This window comes from Botryllus schlosseri, chromosome 14 (genome assembly GCF_051294905.1).
Source record: "Botryllus schlosseri isolate E-star chromosome 14, Bs_hap1, whole genome shotgun sequence".
NCBI classification, from domain to species: Eukaryota; Metazoa; Chordata; class Ascidiacea; order Stolidobranchia; family Styelidae; genus Botryllus; species Botryllus schlosseri.
The window spans coordinates 19843360-19860562 of NC_137249.1; the positions used below are offsets into that span (position 1 = coordinate 19843360).

The 17203-nt window shown below is 42.4% G+C and overlaps 2 protein-coding genes and 1 long non-coding RNA gene across 4 annotated transcripts in view; 2 read left to right on the forward strand and 1 right to left on the reverse strand.

Annotated features, from left to right (window-relative positions):
- The window catches only part of LOC145455762 (NAD(+) hydrolase SARM1-like), a 32554-nt gene extending 26213 nt beyond the window's left edge, over positions 1–6341 (forward strand). For both annotated transcript variants that reach the window (XM_080333754.1, XM_080333755.1), the window contains 5 exons: positions 939–1071; positions 2047–2237; positions 2331–2597; positions 2961–3047; positions 3916–6341. In XM_080333754.1, coding sequence (XP_080189880.1) covers positions 939–1071; positions 2047–2237; positions 2331–2597; positions 2961–3047; positions 3916–4913 — 1676 coding nt within the window. In that variant the 3' untranslated portion in view covers positions 4914–6341. The remainder of the gene's footprint in view (positions 1–938; positions 1072–2046; positions 2238–2330; positions 2598–2960; positions 3048–3915) is intronic.
- The window catches only part of LOC145455809 (uncharacterized), a 47402-nt gene that overhangs the window by 27860 nt on the left and 2339 nt on the right, over positions 1–17203 (forward strand). The window lies entirely within an intron of this gene.
- On the reverse strand, positions 8276–9591 carry LOC145455777 (WD repeat-containing protein 88-like). Its single transcript, XM_080333778.1, has one exon. The coding sequence runs from the start codon at positions 9534–9536 to the stop codon at positions 8346–8348; it is 1191 nt and encodes a 396-aa protein (XP_080189904.1). The 5' UTR covers positions 9537–9591; the 3' UTR covers positions 8276–8345.

The window sequence follows — 17203 nt, forward strand, 5'->3', positions numbered from 1 at the left end:
CAGATGTGGCCAAGATTTGAATTAGAATTATAGCTACACAGGTTTTATCCGTATTAAACTATAATTAGAATAATAGTTTCAATGGGATTGAAGCAATCGTTTTCAAAGAATATGACGTCACCAGTATGATATTTCAAATAAGAGAGCGTTCAATGTACTATTTTTCGATGAATATCAACAAAAGGAGTTGGTGTACCATCTTAAAAAAGTAGGCCTACATTGAATGCTCTCTTATTCGAAATTTCATGCTGGTGACGTCATATTTTGTGATACAATTGTTGATATGCAATGTTCTTTCCTATTCTCTACCAGTTGCTGACGATTACCCCTGACGAGTGTCGGCCGATATTATTCGGGTTCATTTCAATATGAATATACTATACAATTGTATTTTTAAGCTCTGTACCTCAAAGAAGCTCTTCAATTATAGCTACTCATTTCTTTTGAATTTGATCATAACTAGAATTACAGCCTCACACTTTTTTGCAAATTTGAGTATGGAAAATGTCTGTACACAGCAAGCTTGGCTCATTTCACACTATGCAGTTTTCCTGTAGCATTTTCAGTAAAACCGGAAATTAGATTAGGAATAGAATTAGAGCATAGAAGGGTTTCACGAATTTTATTAGAACTGAATTACAGGCGTTTCGCGCTAATTAGTTTAGCTAGACAACAATAATCGTATAGTGCAAAACAAGCCAAGCTTGCTGTACAGACATTTGCTATTCTCATGCTCATAACCATAAGTGTTACCTGCGATTTGATATTAACCGAACTTGGTTCAATGTCCGAGTTTTTGCTAATTCAGTAATTCTAATTCGACTCCAATTTGGAAAACGCTACATAAATTTAATCCTAATTCTAATCTAATTTGGGATTGCTGAAAATTTTGTAGTTGACCAAGTGTGGGTTCCAGTAACCCAGCCTTCTCTTTTCAGGTCGCAAACTGCCGAGAATTATGTCAATGCACAGCGTCAGAAGCGGTCCGAGCACCTCCCGAAAGCCGGCCCTGCATCCCAACATGCCTGTGCGACCAAGTCGAAGTTCCGATAACTTAGTCGAGACCAAAAGGTAAACGACACCAAATGTGACGGGATATTGCGTGTGTCACGATAGTGAAGGAGTATTCTCTGCTGTTAACACACTGCCATATGCTACGTAACCAGGGATTCATGTATTTCACCATTGCCATTATCTTGCATCACTTTTATGAAAACCGCATGTATAGCTCGACAAGGTAGCATAATGGGGGACCGTCTGACTTGATCGGTAGGTCGTGGGTTCAATCCCACGGGTAAAACCCAAAACCTGATCAGTAAAACTGACATCCGTGGCTTTCCCACTTGGCACTCGGCATTTTCGGGATAGCATGGAAGGATGGTACAAGACCTCATAAGATTTACAAGACTATTTCTGCACCTTTGCATCATGCACTCATGGTATGCATATGCACAGATCGTGTGTATGTGTATCATCAGTCGGTGTATGTGCCGCCAAAAACATCAGGGACAGAAGTAAATATTGTTCTGTCCTATCCTTTTCGGTAACAGATTTCAAAGATCCCACCCATTCGTGGTGTTATTAGATGTATTAGTCGTGAATATACACCTAATTCCAAAAGTACACCCTCCGAGTCACTGCTACAAATGTTCAACCCTCGATCAAACAAACTTATTAAAACTGATTACTGGAATATTTTTCAGCCCCTTCATTTCCTATGTTTGCCTGAATTCGTTTTGAAATGTCCTGGAAATCGTTACTGCTGCTCGTATGTGAATAAAATAATGTACGGTGCAATACTATGTCTAGTTTTGTAGCATTGCTAAGTACTTTGACCTCTTCGGGATCTTTCTCCGTGTAAACGAGTGCGAGTATTAACCGATGTGAATGGGGATAGAGTCTTGGGGCAATGAAATCTTTTTCACTGTCAAAATGTTTTGGAAAATTCCACCGCCTGGTGCAGTGTTTCTCAAAGTTTTTTAGACATCTTGATGATATTGAAAAATATCGCGACTTGTAGTTTGACGGCGTCCTTTCCGTATTCAGATTGCCACGGCCCAGGCAGCGCGACTCTCCGCCTGGCCAGGACTCGCAGGGATCGAGTGCCGGGACGCCCGCCACCAGGGGCGTTCCCGGGGCTCAATCGGAAGATACTCGTAGCCTGGACCAAGGCGACGGTGCTTCTGCGCCGCAAGAGCGACAGGCCCCAAAACAATACAAGCCCGTCAAAGTGTCTCGTAAGAATATTCTCTTTCTCTTATGGGGCAGCATGTTGCCAACTTTCTACTGAAGAGCAATCTTTCTATCCCGAAACTTTTATTTTTGACCAGCCGCAAAAACCCCGGACTTGCCCGGCAGCAAAAAGAGCCCCACGAGACTCAGCTCGGGGTCCTCCGGGTCACTTTCGTCGGCCATCAACGCCAACCCCGTGCTACACAAAGAAGTCGTTAAGCTGGAAGATGTAGTGGACCGCGAACAAAGCAGCGCGACTGACAATAGCGAAAGCGAGTCTTCGTCGGAATACTCGAGCTCGGAGCACGAGGAGGAAAGAGGGGGCGCGGATGGGAAGAATAAGTCTGATGTCAAAGTTCCAGCAGGTCAGTGGAATTGTATATTATATTACATACATATATATGAGGGCTGTTCAAAAATAACTTTTTTTCAAATTTTATTGGCTACTTGATAAAATCACGTGTAATGGTGTCACATGATTTAAATATCAAACATTTAAAATCGAAATATAATTATGATTATTGCCATACTGGTAGTCGAAGTTACAGCCGAAATTAAACTCATTTCGAGTTCAAGAAACATCATTTCTCTCGAGCGGTTTCACGCCCCCCCAATCTGAGAACCACTACTTTAGTACAAGCTCCTGTTAGCACCATACAATCCGGCAATGTATTTCGCAATAGTCTTTGAACGAGTAATGACCGAGTTGTTTCTGTATTTCTGTTTAGCAAACGCCCGCACTGTCGTCGCACACATTGAAAACATTCCATTGCAAGAAAGCGGAATGGCAGAGAAGAAACCGCCTGCCTCACCAGGTATAAAGCCTTTTATTTGTTTTTGGGGAAAAAACATTTGCTTTGGCGCTAACCACAAAATATATACATCACAAGGTTTCCAAAATAGGCGATTTTAAGAAACAATGAAGTTGAAAATACCAAAGGAGGCCAGTGACATATATTTAATTACCGGGTACCACGGCCAAAAAAATGCTCGTGCAGACGGCTTATACTGCATAAGATGCGAAAGTTGACTCGAGCAAAGGTCAACTCAGCGGAAACTTCTCGAGAAAATGACCCTTTTTCATCAGTCAAGTCGCCGGCGATCAGAATTTAGGGAATAAAATTTCCCGTCTATATGTCCTCTTCCCCGGATCCCTATAAATGTATAGGGCAAAAATTTGGGTCGAGCTTGGTAAAGGGGGAATAAGTAGAAATAGGTCGGTAACCACTGGTATAGATGGCGTAACCAGATGTGGTCAAAGTAGTGATTGCTGCCACTTAAGTAGAAGTAGCTATTTACAATACATGTCCAAACTACTTTCAGAAAAGTAGAATTGGTCAAGGACCGCATATACCGTTTCACACACTATTTAGTAATTGAGGTAGTTACTTTCGAAATTGGAAGACGTATATTCACAACTACGACTAACGCAAAGTGACTGATGACGCTACGAATGGGTGGAATCTTCAAAAGAGATCTTGATACAAGAACTATAAGTGATGAAAACATATCCCAAATGTATTGTGTACTTGAAAAAAGTAGATTCACTTCATTGCTGACCACGTCAGTGACTAAAATTGGAACACTGTACTATGTGACGTGATTCCAAGGTCCGGTCAACTAAGCAAGTATTGAGTGACGATTTCAGCCGACTTGATCCACAGAGGCCTAATGTTTTTTCAGAGAAAAAGCCCTCCACCAAGTACAAAGCCCCGCCACCGCCGCACTACGAAGAAGCCAAAGACATGCCCACCCCTGACCTGTCGGATCGCCGGCCCCTACCGTCATCCCGGTCAGCTGGCAGCATTTCATCTCCGGACAATGATGGGCCAGCAAAAATGTCGGGGTCGCGAGCCAGTCTGCCCGGCGGGCCAAAGACGAAGCGTCCCGGGATGTTGCCAACGTCAAAAGCCGCGGCCCGAAGCAAGTCCGCCCAAGATTTGGGCGGGCTTCTCGATAAAAGGGCGAAGGGTACAGAAAAATCTGCCGCGGGTAAAAAGCATGATGATGAAAATAGCGAGATATCGCCTAAGAGTGAAAATCGGGTAGTGTCCAGGTCCGGCAAAGAAATATCATCAGATTCGGACGCGTCCGGCATGGCTAGTAGCGGTAATAGCCACACTGAGCGTACAAATGCAGACGGTGACGATAGAGATCTGACCAGCAGTTCGTTTGCATCGTCCTCAAACGGCGGGGCAGATACGTCTGCCACTTCGGAAGAATCGAACGCGAAGGAAAAACCAAAAACAGTTACTAAGAACAGTAATAATAATTCTAATGGGAACGCAAGAGCGAGAAATAATGGATCCAGGTTGCCTACGCCTCAAAAATCAAACGCTCGGTCCACGAGCAGCCCGCCCTCAAACAGCTCCGCCGGTTCTAGCTTGTCGCCACGTGCCGGACCAGTCCGGCCCGCCAAGTCCCAGGCTGCACCGCCGCAAAAATCGTATAAGCCTCCGCGAAAATCTGCATCCGAACAGCTACAGCTGACTCGACCCCCGCCGCCTGGCTACCCGACCCGGACCGCGTACCCGGCCTCGCCCAATTTGGGTTACAGCATGGAGAGATACCAGGCCGCAATGGCCGGCGCAAACAGGCTCCCGTACCCGGGACACCCGCCACGCCCCGAGCCGGGGCAAGGCAGGGGTGCCCCGGCACACGGATTTGACACAGCCGTGTGAAAATATGGCGGAAATTCGAAAATCGTGCCCCTACAATCATGGTTCGGAATTATGTATTTGAAGGGACTCTTCGGGAGGCAGAACTTTAATAGACAATGGAATGATATATTCATATTGAAATAAACCCGAGTATTTTCTGCTGACACTCGTCAGGGGTAATCGTCAGCGGCTGTTCGAGAATTGGAAAGAACATTGTATTATGTATTCTCTGCTAGTTGCTGACGACTACCCTGGCGAGTGTCGGCCGAAAATATCCGGACCGTTCATTTCAATATGCATGTGTAATTCAATTGTGTATTTGTGTATAATATAATAATTGATGCACGTAGTGTAATTTTTTTATACTTACTTTATTATCTTCGGTGCACGTCGCTTGAGAAGTGGTGAATTTTCGGTGCTGTTTGTACTTTCACGTTGCCTTGACATTTTGTAGGTTCCGTTGTGAGATCTCAGCGCGGTGTAGATTAGCTCGGTAGGCTTTCTGCACCGTTGTTGGTACGATTGAGTGTGTGTTCTCGTATATGCCCTGTAATCTCACAGATATCTTTACCTGAAATCGAGGTAGAATTGTGAGAGTTGTAACGTTGACATGAAATCAAATGCAAGTTAAAGTTGTGACTATGGAAAACATTTTGAAATGGTGCCTTTCTGCGTTCCCAACGGTAGGTATATGGTGCAGTATTTATAGATGTCAGTAGTAGCGAAACACATTTCTGTGGTGCCAGTTTTCAAAATACCTCTCAGACACGTCAATCTGCAATTGCTTTGCTACCTGACAGCTCAGCTCGATTGCCTTCACATAATTACATCGCAGCGATAATTCAAGTGGTATAAAACTACCATTGTGATTATTTCCTATCCACTTTGACCAACCTCATGAACTGGTTATTCCTTTTTGCCTTTTGACTGATACACAACATGATATCAGTCTGCACTGCCTGACTTATCTCGTCACAATATCTGTTATCTTGCAGATGAGAATGCTTGTTGGACATTGGTATGTATTTTATGAAATCCACTATTTTTCGTTGATTGAACGGCAGTGCACAATGAAATACCATCATCGTGTAGTTATTATCTTCTTAGTATTATCCGCTGGTTACTGTGTCATATATTTACACAAGCAGTTTTGTCATAGGTCGTTACGCAGTCACGATACTTGATGTAATTAAAGCGTTTTACAAGCTTTAGTTGTAATTTTATAGTCTATAACTCAAAGGTCACTATTCGATCCTGACATAATGTGGTACTTGCTTAGGTGGAATAACGCTGTTTTCGATGTTGCATTTCATTGGTTCCATATGTTCGCTCTAATCAAGAACAAACCCACACCTAGTTATCTTAATTGTCATGCCATCTTATCATGTAGCAGCTTCCATGGTACGTTCTCTTCGTGCAATTACCAATAAAAAATCCTGTTGCACAAAAGCGTGTCTGTCGCATTGATTTGAATTGTGTTTGTCAATAAGGAAGCTCAGTACTGAGGTACTAATGTGAGTCATGTGTATCTCATACCAGTAACAGTCACGATACTTATGCTTATCTGAAAGTTTTAGATCTATTGACACTGCATTGAGAAATATTCCTTGCAGAAGTTTCATAAAGAAGATGGTGTCAAAGAGTTGCTGGTTTTCGTTCGAAATACACAGAGTAAGATGAGATGTATATTGTATACTCCTGCTATCTATCTACTATCATTTACACGAATGTCTTTTAAATCTGCCTTGGAGATGCTGGTAAATTCTATTGAATTCTAGGGAAAAGCAGGCAAAGATCAGTGTGGCACTTTCGAAAGTAATAGTTAAGGGCGATCATTCGTGGGTGGAGCCCAGCAGATATATCATGATAGTTTTGGCCGGCTCTGATTGCCCTATCAGATGGAGAAATTTGAAATACTGAGAACATATTGGTGTCATGAAGTTTTAAATGCATTCAAAGAACAACAGCAAAGTGCAAAATCCGTTTAATTGTATTTTATTCCAAATGAACAGTAGGCTATGATAGATGACTTGGTCATTAGAGTATCCTCTTCCATATGTTACATTGCATTGTGTTTGCCATGACTGGAGTACGGCTAGGCACTAAGGTTGGAGAACTCGAATCCGAATTCAGTGTAAAATGTATTGACACGTGTTGACTAGTTGAAAATTACATTTTCAAGTACAGAAATCATAATTTGTAACCAAGAATTATCTTTTTGAAATGTTCTTTCCCCTGTGAAACTTAATCGGTGGTAGGCTACCACAAAAAATAAAACTTACAGCACATAGATATGTAAAGACACCATTTGAGTTAATAGTGATCACCCTTGTCACAACACACTTAGTGAACACACAGACAATTTTTTGTTGTGGTGTAACTAGCATTATGTTCTTTGTAGCATCTTAAAAAAACATCTTTGAGACTTTCAAGAGAAAGAGAACATCATGGTTGTAACCAAGTCATAAGGTTCCGAGTCACAAGTCAATCTCACTTTTAGAGTTTTGATTTGAGTCATTTTCAATTCACCATCGGGTCAAGTCCACGTCAGTGAGTAGAGGCTCCAGGCGGAGTCACATTGTTGTGACTCGAGTCTGAGTCCAATCATAAGTCAGATTATGATGTGATATACAAGACACACAAAGGGATGTAATGAACAGATAGGAGGATGCCGAACGACCAACCAGTTGGGGTCTCTTGAACTGGTATCCACTAGTGCCTGATGTCACGATCTTCTTCTATGTTATTCTTTCTTCGTCGGTCGTATTTAGATGCTATTTCATGATCTTTTTCTTTCTTACTCGGGTCTTTTATGTCACCATAAGAGCAGCGACATGGGGCATGAGGAGCCCGGTATAACCTTTGATGGTGGGAATCAAACCCGGGCCGCCTGCTTGGATAGCGCCAACGCTCACCACTACGCTATTTCCCCCGCTATCAACAAGTCATTTTGTTCATTGTTGAGTTTTGAGTTCAGTCCGGATCAACCCACTTATTTTCTACTCCGCTCAAGTGATACAGAATTGCTCGCATTCATAATATCGGAATTTTCCTCAGTCCCAACATTTTTTTGCCCTATCTTCCAAATATCAGGACTGATACACGAAATACCGTACCAATAATTAGGTGACTTTACTGTTCTTCGAAGTTACAATGTCTGTCTTGCCAGTCCTAGTCCTGAGTGATTTCACGCGTTTCAAAAAATGACACAAATCAAGTCAAGTCCAAAAAATCGTGACTCGAGCCGTTACAACAACCCTGATCCTGATATGAATTCACAGCGCAGTAACCTACTGGAATACTCGACTCGACGCCTTATGCCCGAATGAATCACTCAGGTACTTGATTTTGCCCAGCGGATGAAAATAAGAAAGAAAAACACATTATTAAGGTGTTGATTTCGCATAGATATTCCGCATATCACAGTGCATTTCAATACTGTACTAGGAAGTGTCACATAACAGACGGCAGGTCGTTGCGCTCTGGGTTCGCGAGTCTACAGAAAACACATTTACTGAACTCGGCGTCATCTTCAAGTTGGCCTATAGAAAAAGAATGCCCGCATTCGACACACTCCGTTATTTTCAAGCCCATTGCACGTTGACTTTCGATGACCATTGGTATTTGCTTGTAATTTTCAATATTCCACATTCGAACTGTCTTATCTTTCGACGCCGATAAAACCCAATGTTTATCCGGGCTTATACTGATATCTGTTATCCACCCGCCATGCCCCTTCATAGATAACTTTTTCGTGAAATTATTGGCGTCCCAGATAACTACATTTTTATCGTACCCGCTTGAAACCAGCAATTGGCTGTCGCTAGAAAATTCACAAGCGCTAACGCACCCAGCGTGACCCCGCTCCAATTTAATCGAGCCTTCGGATCTGTACATTCCAGTAGATATGTCAAACACCCGTAAAGTCTTATCCCACGCCCCGGTGCATAAGTATCGTTCGTTATTGCTGAAACAACAGGTTGAGATTATGTTTTCATGGTCGCCTAGGGCAGCCGTGACTTTTTTCGAGACTAAATCCCACACTTTGGTGGCCCTGTCCATTCCCGTCGTAGCAATCCTTTGAGAATTGGGTGAGAACGTACAGCAAGTTGGAGTCTGCGCGTGATGGTCGATTAGTTCGTGAATTAAATTTCCGTTTGAAGCATCCCATATCTTTATGGTGTTGTCAAAGTCTGAACATGAAACCACCATCTTTCCGTCGAACGATATATCCTGAGACATGACGATGCCGTTATGGTTTCCGGACCATAACACTTTACCCATTTCCAAATCCCAGAACTTGACTGTTTTATCCCACGAACATGTCACGAAGTTTTGAGAATTTTTTGTAACTGTAATCTTCGTCACCGGCGAGCTGTGGGCAGCGAAATTTGTGACTAGCTTGACGCCGTGTGATTTGAATAATTTGGCTGTTCCGTCGTCGGATGCGGTGAGGATGTGAGTACCGTTTGCGCAAAATGTGCACGAGTTAACGCCGTCGCGGTGGCCGCGCAGCACTTTGAAAGGAATTTGCGAAAGCTTTTCGCTCTCCCAGTTATCAACGTTAGTTTCTTCATCATGACTCATGTTGTTCGAACCATTATTCGCCACGACTGCACTCGGATATTCTTCACAGTTACTCATTATCAGGAGCTTGGCAAAAGCGGATTAAGCTACCGTAGTTTAAGCTTGAGCAAAATGTTGTCATTGTCATGGTTACGAGCGAATTTCGGAAATACCACGGAGATATATTCACATTTTCTGGTCACGCATGACTAATGAATAAATCAGGAAATCAGTTCTTTGCAAATTGCAGGTAGATGCTAAGTACGTCAAAAAATTATCAATGTATCAAAATTCTCATGACTTCAAAAGACCACAAGAATTGCGATGCAAGGAAAAGAGGGGTCGAAATGACTTTGTGAATATTAGTCCATCCTCAAGATTACCGGACCACGACTGACCTATCGATCTCGCCTTCCATGATATGCCACCTCATTTCTTGCTGCTTGTCTTTTTCTATATTATCTACTTTACTTTTCATTCAGTGTGCATGCCTCCTCTTTACATCGCCTAGGCCAAGGTTGGTGTCTGATTTAGCGCGGTCGTTGTGACCCATGCCTGCTCTAAGACCATTACTAATTCTCACATCATCGTCATCATCATCATCATTGGTTTATTAGCAATTTTTACCAGTTCAATACACCACAAAATGCGATACAATGAAAAGATAGGAGGGTATCGAAGCGACTTTGGAGTAGTCTATGGAATCGGACACCCACCTTGGCCTAGGCGATGTAAAGAGGAGGCATGCACACTGAATGAAAAGTAAAGAAGATAGTTTTGAAAAAGCAAGCGACAAAAGTGGGGTGGCAATTCATCGAAGGCGTCACATTTAAAAATAAAAGTGTTCTCTAAGGAAGCCTTTTCATCGCAATCGTTTTCCAATATGTGTTCGAACTATAGAAGCAAAATGAGTAATCGTGAGTAATCGCGATCACTTTTCCATGTAATCGTGATCGTAATCGACTACTTCTAAATTTCGCTGTAATCGTGATCGTGATCGTAACCGCGTGATTCAGAAGTAATCGAAATCGCAATTTCATTTACACAACGACCCGTGGGCCGCAAACCTCAACCTTTTTGACCTCGCGGCATCCTTTGGAAATGAAAAATATAGTTCGTGGCACACAAGCACAGTGGTTCATCTGAACTTTTTTGGCTTACGGCACCTGCTAGCTACCAGAATAGGCAACTTCGCAGCATGCGCTTTAGATACGCTGACTAATGTGACCACATCTGCAGTCAATCCAAAAATGAATGATATTTTGGTATTTTTTCAACCATACCGATTTCATTGCACTTGGTGAAAATGTTGTGGGACGACCATGACTTCGGAAATGTGCTATTTCTAGTAACGTTCGTAGCTTTGTACTATATGTTTCGTATGGTACGGCCAATCTAGATTTCAAGGCTTCAACAGTGAAAATTAGTATCGAAACTAAATATCTGGTTGGTTGGTTAATTAACTTTCAGGAACGTACAATTTCAGTAGTCGGAAAAATTGTATTTTACTACTTGACTCGAATCATTAAAATTAATACTCGATTCAGATTCGAGTACTCGAATCCTTGTGCTTAGCTCTACCAGCACTTCGAAAAAAGATGTATTGAAATATATACAAGTCAACTCAAGCCGAGCAATGTCGACTATCGAGCAATATCGAGACACCGTTTGCAGTAGACCACGTGCTTCAGATCACGATACCCAATTTCGGTCGAACTAGGCACTGCCCCTGGCACCAGCTGTGTAAAAGTGTAAAACAATGCGTCGTTATCCTCGCTTAAACGTCAGCCATTCATTTTTATCGGAATACGTTGGGAGAACGGTAAAAGTGCGCTCTCCTTCCGCGTACGATTAGGTCAATGGGCAATATCCAGGCTGACAAGGGCCGAATAATCTTGCGTAAGAGCACCGAATTTTGCGTGAAATATATTGAGGAATAGGCTGATCAAGTGATCAAGTCATTCTCACTTTTATAGTTTTGACTCGATTCAAGTCGAGTCCTTTTTAATTCACCACCGAGTCCAAGTCATCGAGCAGAGGTTCGAGTCCGAGTCATGGTATTATGACTCGAGTCCGAGTCCAAGTCACTGTGTTAACTGCTCAGTTTTCAGTTAAAGCCTTGTTAAACTTGGGTTACCATATTTCTGTGACCCAAATTCCGAATACTCTTTAGCGTCAACTAGTGGATTTCAAAACGGGTTATCAGCACATTGTCTGTCAATATGACGTCATATTGGCAAAGATTTCCTTGTAGACCGGAGGGGGTCACGATCCGGCTCAGGAGTTGTATGTGGGTGTGTGTTGTGCAACCAGGACCGAAACCATATTTTTCAGCCCCTCCCGCCCAAATAAACAATGATTTTGAGCCCACCATAGGGTGATCGATGCAACTTCTGGGGGGGGGGGCTTGCTACATAGCCATTGGTTCTTCAATATATTATTACATAGTTTGATCGCCTCTCCGCTCACATGATCAGAGTTGACGGTAGAGCTGGTGGAGGATGATGACTTCGAAAATACAGGAAGCGTAATTGTACATTGTAAAGTCATGTTCATGTCACTCCGATAAGATTGTTTATCAGCCTTTTTCCGGTGTGCATCACGGACCTTTATAAACACTCCACTTCTAGTGGTTTCCAACCTTTATGGTCGCGACTCCATTTCCAATATGAAAATGTTCCGTGGCCCAGATCAAAATTTGACGAGTTGATTACTGAAAGAAGCAGTGTTGGGATGACTCGAGTCGGACTCGAGTCAAATTTTTCGTATGACTTGACTTGACTCGAGTCACTCTGGAAAAATGAATTGACATGACTTGACTCTGAGCTTTAGAAATGTGCATTGACTCGTGACTCGGAGCAGAAATTACGAGTCAATTTCAAGTCATCCATCGATTAAATCACTGTATCTTGTAAATATGTTCGGATTGTTTGAGATAGTCGGTGTAAATTGTGAGAGCAACACCAGTCATTCACTGATTTCCCTGATTTCACTGATCCTCCATTGTTACATCACAAATAAATTGACCGGTAAACGAAACGACCACAGCTTGCGTTATCTTAGTAGTAGTAGATTAATCCAATGGCGATGTGTCTCGGTTTCTTAGACGTTTCAATGCTTACGTGGCGCAGTGCTCACCTTTACCTATGATTTAAATCGAACAAATATAGTTGTGCGTTTATATATTCTCACGGAGGGGTAGTGCGAGGCTGTTGTACCATTATCAGTTTGTTTCAACTTCACGTTCACGAGGCTTCGTATTCGGTCCTATATTTTGGCTGATAATATGTGACTGTGGCATCAGTTACTCACGTATTTTATTAGCAGTTCTACTCTTCTAGCCTACATGTGCATGAGTGATACAACGTCATTTTGCATGTAGGCCTATATTTAACTTTATATTCGTTATTTGATTCAAGATAAATGGTTAATTAATCCGTCTTTCGCACAGCTAGCAAAATGTAATGACTTTAAATCATTTCTCATACTTCGAAAATTCAATTTGACTTGAATTGTAACTTGACTCGTGACTTGACTTGACTTGACTCGAATCACATTCATAAAAAAAGTGACTTTTGACTTGACTCGAGTCAACTTCGAAAATCGATTGACTTGACTTGACTCGAGTCAAAATATGCAATGACTCGAAACGACTCGTGACTCAAAGGTAGTGACTTGATCCCAACACTGGAATGAAGCCAACACCTTTGCCCAGACTTACTCACGGGCTTTTTTGGAAGCTGATTACGTTCAACATCTTCCCGAAACCCAGAACAATGGTAAACGACCCCCGCGTTTGGAACCAGGGCTTTGGAGCCGGAGCCTGGAGCTGGAGCCCCGGAGCCGTGTATTTTTACAGGCGCTGGAGCCGGAGCCGAAGCTCCACATAAAATTCAGCTGGAGCTGGAGCTACCTTTACCGACTAACCATATTCCTGGGAATTTAACAGCAGAGCAGTCAGATGTACAATGTTCAATTTTCATACATGAGTGCCGAACCTCGGTATGCTAAATATGCCTGTGAATATTGTGGGTATTCAGCATACCCGCGATTTCATATCATCACCACAACTTTGTTGGCCAATTGTACGGTTCGAAATTAATGATCACTATGTATTACGCGACATGGGAGAGAGGATAAAAATGTGATTTCGTTGCACATGTCGATATGAAGAGCACGAGCCTAGAAATTCCATCTCATCGTTGCTATCAATCGGATGAGCATTGAGCAAATACTCGTTCTTTCGTGATTGTTCTTTTAATCGGGCCGCCAAATTGGTCAGTGTTATTGTGCATGCAATTATGCATGCGAATTGGAATTCATTACTGCGCATGATCGTCATTCACTCCTATGAGGATTTTCGAGCGTAAATAGGGGGTAGAAGAAGAGTAGACCAAAACGCCGTTACACTCAGCAAACAATTGTCGCGGTGCGAGCTACTCAATGCGATATCAGGACCCCATGGTATTTTATGTTGGAGACAAATTACTGATTTGATACGCGATTTCCAATTTGTAATCATCTGTTTCGTAAATTCATTCTCGATGTCTGCTTGATACTCTAGTATTCCCGGATTATCGCGCACTGTGACTTGTAAATGTGCAATGTGCCAACTGCACAGTGTAATTCGCTACGGGTATGGCGCGATGTGCATGGCGCAGTGTTTAATTCGATTATTCGAATCGTTTAAAAGGGAAAATATTATATTCCGATATACTTGATCGACACTGGATGGACTGGTAGCGAGTGCACCAATACCGAACGTTATACCATTTGCCATTTGGTACAAATCGAATTTGTATTGATGAGGTCGTGATATCTGACAATATCGCTCTTACTACAGTTACAGTTGAATAATATTCGCACATTTAAAGATTGAACTGAGCTGTATAGCTTAATGTTAACGAATACAGCGCTAGTGTTAAAACACCGCATTAGAATTTTAATGCTGTACGCAGCAATGGCATGGATTAAAGTGCGTTCCAGTGCAACTATGATGCTATCGACAATTGACAAGTAGCCTATTCATTATGACGTCATAACGTGGCACGGCGGCACCCATGTTTTCGTTCCTGCATCCGATGCTACTGACGGCTGACAGACTCTCTAGACCACCATAGATAACTAACCTACAAGGTCAAATCGTAATCTATATAGACCAGGGGGGCCAACCTTTTCGGCTAAATGGCAATATGAAATTGACGAACGAGTGCGCTGCCCACTAGCCGCGCCAGGCGCGTAAAATTTTCAAAGTTAACTTCCGTATATTGCGGTCAATGTTCCCTCTAAGCTGCGCACGTGCACAAATGCGCAGTGCTGACACAGTCTCTGCGCACAGAAAATATAAGTTGCGCACAAGAAATCCGAAGTGATGACCTTTTTTAGTCGTTACGCACTGTTTTCCAAGGGTCTGCGCAGTGAATTGGTGAGTGTGCGCGGACTCGGCAAAAATTAGAGGGAACATTAGAGATCGACTGTATACCGCTTGCTGGGCTCAGTTTGCAACGACAGGACTATTCGGCATCTGGACATACCGATATCGAAGATTTCCGCTAACATAGGACAATCATTTTGTGCCTACATGGCATCGTCGGCGATCTTTCCGCGAGCGCAAACGCTAAAAGACTTTCTCTCGTCAGGGCATGGTATGGTATGGTATGGAACGAGAATTTTCCATACTCCATACTTGCCTTACTCTCTCCATACCATACTTGCAATTTTCCATACCATACCAACATTGTTCCATACCATACTCCATACGTATTCCACTTTCAAATACTTCAATATCATAAGTATAGTACCTTTTCTAGCACCTATATTATTGATATTTCGGATGTCGTTATTGTTTAAACTAGCCATGATGCGAATCCAACTCCTGGTAATAGTTTCGCAGAGTCTGTTTTGGTGAGGTTTAGTTCACAGTGGTGAGGTGCCGTGTGCCTCTGCTCTACAGCTTCCGCGAGCAAAATGAGATAGTCAGCAGATTGTTTTCTAGGACCGTCCATAAAAGGGACTGCCAACATACAGCCCGCAACGAGATTTTGTCCGACCCGCGGACAGTTACCCGTCTTACATGATAATGTGACCCGCGGCCCCAGTCTGCCGAGATTCCCCACTACTTGCCTAAACGTCAAATTTTAGTGACTGCATGTTATTATATAGATCTGCGCACTGCGCAGCGTGCCAGAGTGGAGCTTACGGGTAAGTTCTTCGAAGCGAGAAGACTTGCATTATCGGCATTTACGATGTACTCAACCCTAAATAATTGATATCTTTGTAAATTTTGGGTAGGGGGCTTTTCAAACGCTTTGAAATCGTAATTAAGGATAGCACTGTGAGTTAGTTGATCAGAGAGAAGCAGACATAGCGGCACCTGTAAGGCAATGCTGTTCTCAAATCCACATTGTATTTTCATTATCGATGAGAAATGACTTTGAAGTGACATTGCTGTCGATAAAATACATTCAATAAATACGATTTATTTCTTGTATATATGGGCGAATAATTCATCCATTCAGCAATCCAGCCCGCCAAGTACTTAATTTTCCTATATCCGGCCCGCCGACTAGAGAAGTCGCACGCCCATGCTCCATAAGAATATCATCGCATATCCGCGGTACATTGGCCTGAGCCACATGCAAGTTTGAAGTAAATGCTCGCAAAATAATTTATAATATAGGCGCACCCAGCTGCAGGCGATCAATACTGCAGTGATCTGCGTGATTATTAGTACAGTATTTGGTTGGGGTTAGTGTGGCGAGAATTTCAAACTATAGATCTACCCCACTCCCTGATATATAATCCTAATGCCATAGCGTTTGAAATATGACCAATAAGATATCTCGGTATGTAATAGTATATATGTGCGGATAATGTTTCAGAAGAGATGTAATTATCAATCACATTGAGCATTAAGTGCGTTGCATCATGATTGCTTGCAAGCTCTCGTCACTCAAGGAATAAGGTAGTTGGAGTAGCCAACATTACCAATTATTGCGTCACATGATAGACTACGCTCGGAGACGTCGTGTCTAGACTCAAATAGAATATCGGATCAACATTACTGTTGTCATTATTACATCACAAAATCATGTCATTCCAAGTGCTTCAAAAACCGCTGCACAAGCGTGTATTTGATCCTACACAGCGTTCAATACTTCACGTTCACACACAACAAAAGCGATCGTATTCTGCGAACAGCGAACAACGTATACGCTTCATGAAGCTTGCACAGATAACGACAAAAATGTATAAACACCAAAGTATGAAAGTATGGAAATGTCGTTCCATACCATAGATTAAAATCTTCCATTCCATACCATACTTGCATAATTCCATATTGCATACCAAAATATCGATCCATACCATACCATGTCCTGTCTCTCGTAACTGCGAATATAATTAGACTCAATCGGCTAAATCGGGCGTTTTTTCATTTACAGGAGGGGGTAGGCTACAAACAAAGAAATCGTGTGACAATTAAACACGCGAAGCGCGAACAACAATTTTACTAATCTTTTAGTTTATTGAAATGCACGACGATTTACTAAAAATGTGACTGGACCCTGGATCTGCCAATGCGTCAGAACTGATATTTTAGTCATCAACATCCCAAGTGTCGCTGCCAGACAAATCATATTTTTGGTCGGCCTTGGAAGTTCACAATCTGAGCAATTCAATTTCGATAATATAATGGGAAATTAGCTCGCGGGCTACTCAAAACGTCGTCGCGGACCATATATGGA

Bases quoted from the DNA above. Each gene is read 5' to 3' on its own strand.
- LOC145455777 (XM_080333778.1), bottom strand. From the start codon at position 9,536: ATGAGTAACTGTGAAGAATATCCGAGTGCAGTCGTGGCGAATAATGGT.